At 42.5% G+C, this 8,210-nt stretch overlaps 1 protein-coding gene across 1 annotated transcript; it reads left to right on the forward strand.

Moving 5' to 3' along the window:
* The first annotated feature begins 1,893 nt into the window (after positions 1-1,893).
* LOC100344612 (olfactory receptor 1L3) lies at positions 1,894-2,886 on the forward strand. The gene has a single exon (XM_002720453.5). The coding sequence runs from the start codon at positions 1,906-1,908 to the stop codon at positions 2,884-2,886; it is 981 nt and encodes a 326-aa protein (XP_002720499.5). The 5' UTR covers positions 1,894-1,905.
* Positions 2,887-8,210: the final 5,324 nt, after the last annotated feature.

Raw genomic sequence — 8,210 nt, forward strand, 5'->3', positions numbered from 1 at the left:
GGTTAGGACAGAAAGTACCAGTGATGCTGAGGTACTCTGGAGTCCAGGCCCTTTGGAGAAATGGACAGGGTCACAAAGTGGAGTAAAGCAAACAATTTCCCCTTTGAACCTACGAAACTTCAATTTGGTCTTCCCCTAAAGCCAAACTGAAGTTTTGTATGTCCAAGTGGTAAACTGAACCCAAATGTCAATGTCTGATACTCTGTCCTCCATGCTACTTGTAACAGCCCCCAGATGACCCCTTAGAGACTTTGGAAGAGCCAAAACCACAAAAAAAACAAAACAAAACAAAACAAAACAAAACAAAAAAAAAACAAAAAAAACCATTATCTATCTTGCAGACTTACACCAGGCTAAGCAGATGTAGCACCACAGCTGGAAGTTCAAAGACAGGGATGTAGGGACAACTGGGGATGGAGAAAACATATAACTCCCTTGGATCCTTGGAGATAATCCTGCACAGTTATTGCCATGGTGGCTTCCTTCCTCTATCTCGCCAAACAACAGAGACTTAGTATCCAGTCTCAGAAGATTCCCCCGGGGGAGAGACAGGTATATGAGAATCCACAGCTTGTGAATGTCAATAAGTATCCAGGGAAGGAAGCATTCACATCAAAGAAGGATTCAATGATACTTTACAAAACCTTTTCTTTGTATGCCATTTCTTGCGTGCAGATTTGTCTTCTTTTTGACGAATCGTTTCATGGAGTAGAAATGAAAAACGGAATGAATACATGAGGTGAGATGTCAACCTCTTTTCCAGGAAAGAAATCATCTTTGAGAAAACTTGGTGAGAAGGTAGGAATATCTGGTCTCAGAGAGATAATTAAGTCATCATTAAACACCAAATAAGAGGGTTAACTTATGTTTATCCAATATGTAGATTTTCTATGTCTACAAAATTGTATTTTCCTTTACCCCATCTATTTCTGAGCCACATCCCTTGACCTTGGATGAATTATCAGCCCAAGAGCAGGGATTTTGAGGACAAAATGTTCTCACACAAGTTTACTCCCTCTCCCTCATTTTCCTTTCCATCATCTCTCTTTTCCCTACAGCCATTTGCATCTGATTCAGAGTTCTCTGGATGACTTTCTTACTTTCATTGTGATGCACAAAGAAACAACTTGCTTTATAATAAAGGTTATTCATCAAACACTAGCTAGAGTACTACCACATAACCTAGATGTGGGTTAGTCACCGATAATCCTTGGTCAGATGACGACCTGAACTTGATTTACACTCTGAACTTAAAGTTCCTGTCATTATCAGTCACAGAGTAAGGAGAAAAAAAAATAATCTCTGAACCTCAATTTCTGTGTGTTGTGCATGTGTGTGTGTGTGTGTGTGTGTTACCCCCTCTATCCAAATCTCCATCTTTTCTCTGTATCTGTTTTCTATAAAGGCTACTATATGCTTATATTCATACGTTAAAATCCTAGTCACCCAAGTGACAGCATTCAGAAATGCCTTTCGGAAGTAATTAGGCCCTTAAAGAGCTTGCTCCTTTGCTCCTGCTGTCTGCCTTGTGAGGATACAATGAGAAGGTGGCCACTGGACACCCAGGAAGCAGCCCCTCACCAGACACCAGCTCTGCCAATACTTTGATCTTGGACTCCCTAGCCTCAGAAAACAAGAGTAATGTAAATCTTTATGGCAATTTGTTATGGCATCGAAAACAAGGTTAAGATCTCTCTCTCAATGATTTAAAAAGCAAAAATGTACTTTCAGCTCTGATTTTTCCATACTCAAGAAGAACAATAAGCATCACAGTAAATGCCCTATGAACAACTTCTCGGTCTAAGAATAAGATGGGGGTGGGGGAGAAAGAATAAGATGGGAAATGCACATGTAGATAGTGAAAGAAGTATTAACTGGCAGTGTTGCGTATCTTTAGGTGCTCGCATGTCTGTGGGAATGTCCAACCTGACAATGCTTTCTGAATTCATACTCCTGGGACTGTCTTCCAGGCCTGAGGACCAGAAGCCACTCTTTGCCCTCTTTCTCATCATATACTTGGTCACCGTGTTAGGAAATCTGCTCATAATCTTGGCTATCCACTCTCATCCTCCACTCCAAAACCCCATGTACTTCTTCCTAAGCATCTTGTCCTTTGCTGATATTTGCTACACAAATGTCATAATCCCCAAGATGCTGGTTAACTTCTTGTCAGAGAAAAAGACCATTTCCTATGCTGAGTGCCTGACACAGATGCATTTCTTCCTGGTCTTTGGAAACATGGACAGTTATCTCCTGGCAGCTATGGCCATTGACCGCTATGTGGCCATTTGCAATCCCTTCCATTATGTCACTGTTATGAATCGCGGACGCTGTGTGTTGCTCCTGGTCTTCTCCATCACTTTCTCCTGTCTCCACTCCCTCCTGCATGTCCTTCTGGTGAGTCAGCTCACCTTCTGTGCGTCAAATGTTATCCATCACTTTTTTTGTGATGTCAACCCCGTTCTCAAACTGTCCTGTTCTTCTACCTTTGTCAATGAAGTTCTGGTCATGACAGAAGGCCTGGCCTCTGTGATGGCTCCATTTGTCTGTATCATCATCTCCTACCTGAGAATCCTCGCTGTTATTCTCAGGATTCCCTCAGCTGCCGGAAAACGCAAAGCCTTCTCCACCTGCAGCTCCCATCTCACTGTGGTGATCCTGTTTTACGCGAGTATCAGCTATGTTTACTTTAAGCCTTTGTCTAACTACAGTGTCAAGGACCGGATAGCAACTGTCATCTACACTGTGTTAACCTCAATGTTGAACCCATTTATCTACAGTTTAAGAAACAAAGACATGAAACGTGGCTTAAGGAAACTGATGAATATTAAGTTTCAAATGAAGAACTTGTCTTCTATAAACGTCAATAAAATCCAGGGACCGTGATTGCAAGAGTTGTGTGTGTGTGTGTGTATGTGTGTGTGTCTGAGCATTCAAGTCTGGATGCAAATCTTCTGAGGAGAAAATTTTTCATCAGTTGTGGCTGTTCCTTGTAGTTTTCCACCCTGCAGTCCATGTCATGCTACAACTGCACAGTCAGGATGTCTTGGTACCTATGCTCCAATTGTAGACCCACCCTTTAACATCTCTCATTCCAGATAATCTCATTCCTTATACTCAGTTCTTATTTACCTGGAGCCTCCTAGACTTCCTTTCATTTACTAATTCAAATTTCAGTAATTGAATTATCAAAGTTTTTTTACATCGATATAAAAATTGATATATATATGAACACATTCACCCATATGTAACCACTCTATTTGAAGATGTCAAGAATTTTTATAGGTGTGTTTGTGTGAGAGTGTGTGAGTGTGTGTAAGAGAGAGAAAGAGACCTCCCCATCATATTAAGGACCCCTCAACTGCAGAATCAGATAATCAGTGTTCTCTGATCATTCCATGATAGAGCTATGGTCTCTTCTTAAAATTCTTATAAGGACTGGATGTCCTGAGCTTTAGAATCATAGATTCTAACACCTGGCACCAGTCACCTAACCAACTATTCACAAGGTAGTTCTATGCCTTTACTTTTCCTTTCTACTGTTGTCTTTTCTGTCTGTCAATTTTCTCCAAATAAATGGAGACTTATTCCATGTAATCCAAGTGCTTCCTATGGTCACTGAAGAGAGAGTGGAAAATCAGAGGGAAAAGTGCTACAATGAATTGTTCATATGTGGAGTACAGGAAAGTCGTTCTCATAGAAGTTAAGCGTATAAAGGCAGCGACCAGAGTCAGGTGTGAGTGGAGCAGGGATAAGGAAAGCTTGGTGGCTGAGTACCCAGGTACGATTAGGTAAGAGGAAGAAGCCTGGTGTTCTGTTGCACATTAGGGTGACTAAATAACAACGTACAGTCTACTTGTCTAAAAACATCACCATACAGAAATACTAAATATTTTTATAGATAGATATAATCACCCTGACTAGATGCTATGTGTTATAGACATGTATGGGAACATTGTACTCAAAAATATGTACAATTTTTATGTGTCAGTTAAAAATAAAATTTTAAAAATTAACTGTTGCAAACTACTTGGCTCAGAGTGACTGATGTAAAAGAGACTCTCAATTTAGTCTGGAAAGAAGTAAGCTGACTTACTCTACACAATGTTGTTTAGAAAAAGCGCAGTGTAATGAGTCTCTTGATATTTGTAAGTTTTAAAGATTTACTTTATTTAAAAGACAGAGTTACAGAGAGAGGGAGAGACCAAGAGAGAAGGAGATCACCACCCACTGTTTCACTCCCCAAATGACTGCAATGGCCAAGGCCAGACAAGGCCAAAGCCACGAGCCTGAAACTCCAGGTCTATCCAGTGGGTGGCAGGGGTCCAAGTACTTGGGCCATCATTGACTGCTTTGCAGGTGCATTAACAAGGACTTGGATTGGAAGCAGAGTAGTCAGGACTCAGACCGGTGCCCTTATATGGTATGTAAATTGTTGCAAGCAGCAACCTAACCCACAGTGTCACAACACCAGCCCCATTGTTTGTATTTTAATAAATGGAAATGTTTAAGTCAAACAAATTAACCTCTTGTAGTGTTTTAGACAAGCAGCACAGGGTTGACCTCAAAACTTTAAAGTATAGCATAAGATTCTGATGATATATTACACAGCTTGGTGAATATAGTTAATAATAATGTGTTATATATTTTTAAATAGCTAAAAAATGGGTTTCAAATGATCTCATCACAAACAAATTATTTGAGGTGGTGAACATGTTATTATTTGATCATTCTACAGTGTCTACCTGTATAACACACATTGTATCCCATAAATATATAAAATTATTCATTACTAATTAAAATTCAAATAAAACCTTTTTGAGAGTGAGTTGTCACACCCCTTTGATTTCACTGCAATAATCTGTAACATAAGGCAAAGCAGATCCAGAGTGAGGATATATTACTCAACGTCATTCATTTATTACACGTGTGGCAGATTATTCTTGACTTTCATGCCATCTCTGATCAGTTGCGTTGCTGTCATGAGAACACTTTGTGTGTCTACCTCTGGGGTGAATGAAGAATGAATGGAGACTGAGTGTATCCGCTGGGGACATGGAAGCAAGAGCACTAGTTCTTAAATCGCGTGAATTTTCACAGTCACCACAGGCCCTGGGGACTTGGCAAGCAACGGAACTGTATTTCTAAAGCTCCTTCTCTGTGGTTCAATCTTTTTTCTTTCTTTTTTTTTTTTTTTTTGGCTGCAAGTCCTCAGTTTACCTAACTGCAGTCCAAGTCTGAGGTTCTCCAGCCCAACACTTTCCCAGCGGCTTCTGCTGTAATTTTGCTCCATTCCTTTATTTCAGACCTTTCAGGGCTGACACTACTCCCTCCAACTCCTACTTATAAACTAGGGACTCACACAGCATCTCCCTGACGGCCCGAAGGTCAGAGTAGTTCTTTGCAGCTGCTGATTTTGTTGCTATCCAGTCTCTTCTGCCCTCATTCCGTCCATTTGTCACCATGAAAGATGGTAAGTCTTGCTTTAGTGGGTTGCTTTTCAGTTCTGCCTACACTCTCCAGTGATGGCCCAATGGCAATACTCCTCTTTGCTAACACAAAGTGGCTCATACCATATGTGTTTTATGTGAGTTTCCCCTCTTCCATCCACTAACCTGGCTCTTGTCTCTCACTCATCTGATCTGAATGAGCAGTTCCTGATTATTGGAAAGCCTTTTTACCATCTCCAATAAAATACTTGGAGCAAACCTAGTTCTCCAGTATGTACAAGTCCAACGTCACCTATTTCTATTGACCCTTTTTTTTTTTTTTTTTGGACAGGCAGAGTGGACAGTGAGAGAGACAGAGAGAAAGGTCTTCCTTTTCCGTTGGTTCACCCCTCAATGGCCGCTGCGGCCGGTGCACTGCAGCCAGCGCGTCGTGCTGATCCGAAGGCAGGAGCCAGGTGCTTCTCCTGGTCTCCCATGTGGGTGCAGGGCCCAAGCACTTGGGCCATCCTCCACTGCACTCCCGGGCCACAGCAGAGAGCTGGACTGGAAGAGGAGCAACCAGGACAGAATCCAGTGCCCCAACCAGGACTAGAACCCCATGTGCCAGCGCCACAGGCAGAAGATTAGCCTAGTGAGCTGCGTCGCCGGCCTCTATTGATTCTTCTAATACCAGGAACATGAGGAATAAAACCTTCATTTGGGAAGCAGAGCAGAAATCCAATCTACTCTCAGATTTGGAGATATAAAAGAGAATTCAAAGAATTTTGGAGGCTTCATTTAAATTTATTCATTCAATTTGGCTTATCTTTCAATTCTTTTCTGGGTTATATATATTGATTCCCAGTGCTGACTCTTAAAAGCTAAGTATTTGATACCTTTGTTTGCTAATCCACGTATGGGAACTGAATTGTGCCCCCTTCAAAATTTGCATGTGAAACTCCTAACACTCAGTAGTTCAGAACGTGAATGCATTCAGAGGCAGTATCTTCAAAGAGGGAATTAAGGCTACATGAGATCATTGAGATGGGCCCTACTCCAATATCATTGGTGTTCTTTTAAGAAGAGATCAGGACTGTGGCTAGGATGTGGTGTAGCAGGAAAAGCCGCAGCCTGTGACACTGGCATCCCATATGGGCACCAGTTCAAATCCAGCTGCTCCACTTCCAATCCAGCTCCCTGCTAATGTGCTAGGGAAAGCGGGAGAGGATGGCCCAAATGTTTGGGCCCCTGCACCCACATCAAAGACCCAGAAGCTCTTGGTTCCTGGTTCCTGGCTTTGGCCTGGCCCAACCCAGGCTATTATGGCCATCTGTGGAGTGAACCAGCAGATAGAAGATCTCTCCCTTTCTCTCAGTAACTCTGCCTTTTAAATAAAAACATAAGCTTTTTTTTTTTTTTAAGAAAGTAGGTTTGAATATATATGACTGGCTAAAATAAGGTAGAAAACATGGACCCTATGTGACTGGGTGCACAGTGATTGGAGTTGTGGTGGTACAGAGGACAGTGACCTGGATGAGACAGATGCTGCAGGTTGGATTTATCCTCTAACCCCTTGTCTAGCCCCAGCTGTTGCGGCCTTTTGGGGAGTGAACCAGAGAATGGAAAAGCACGTTTGCTCGCTCTCGCTCTCTCCCCTCCCCTTTCAAATACATAAAAAATAAATCTTAAAGAAGAAATCAAGACACAGACACACACACAGAGGGAAGATGATGAAAAGACACTGGGAAAAGACAGCCACCTGCAAGCCAAGGAGAAACAGCTCAGCGGAAACCAACTCTGTCAACACCTTGATCCTGAAGTTCCAGCTTCCCAAGTTGTGAGACAGTGAACTTCTGCTGTTTAGTCCACCTCAAAACTAATGCAATATCTCTGATAATTCTGCTGGGGAGAACTGAAAAGTAAATGGTACTTGATGCTTCAGATCTTTAATCAGCAACATATCCTTGCAACATATCTTTCATTCTGATTACAAAATCAATTTTCAAAGCCAAAAATCTCTAATTCATGTTTTATCTAATGGAATATAAGATTTGAACTTTACCATAATCTCTAGCCCTCCCAGAAATAATGCCCACAACTTAGCTGTGAAATACTGGGGTGTAAAGAATAATTATAATAGAAAGACAAGGGAAGCCTGATTTAAACCAAAGCCTCAACTAGGTAAAGAGTTACTGTTACCACAGATCCTGTGAATGTTCCCTAGCCATCACACCATAAACTGTGTGGGAAATATGCAAGGGTCATGGCTTCCTACCCATCTCTGTAAAAGCAGAATCTGTGACAGTTCCCGAGCATGTCTTCTTCCATGTAAGTTGAGGTTGAGCAGTCTCTCCTCGATAAGTGAGGACTTACTTGGGCTAACTTGAATCTAAGTTGTTTTTGCATTCTTTTTTTTTTTTTTTGACAGGCAGAGTGGACAGTGAGAGAGAGACAGAGAGAAAGGTCTTCCTTTGCCGCTAGTTCACCCTCCAATGGCCTCCGTGGCTGGCGCGCTGCGGCCGGCACATTGCGCTGATCCGAAGCCAGGAGCCAGGTACTTATCCTGGTCTCCCATGGGGTGCAGGGCCCAAGCACTTGGGCCATCCTCCATTGCACTCCCGGGCCACAGCAGAGGGCTGGCCTGGAAGAGGGGCAACCGGGACAGAATCCGGCGCCCCGACCGGGACTAGAACCTGGGGTGCCGGCGCCGCAGGCGGAGGATTAGCCTATTGAGCCGCGGCGCCGGCCTGCATTCCTTTCTAACACTGGTAATTATTCCAT

Source organism: Oryctolagus cuniculus, chromosome 1, assembly GCF_964237555.1.
Source record: "Oryctolagus cuniculus chromosome 1, mOryCun1.1, whole genome shotgun sequence".
Taxonomy (NCBI): Eukaryota; Metazoa; Chordata; class Mammalia; order Lagomorpha; family Leporidae; genus Oryctolagus; species Oryctolagus cuniculus.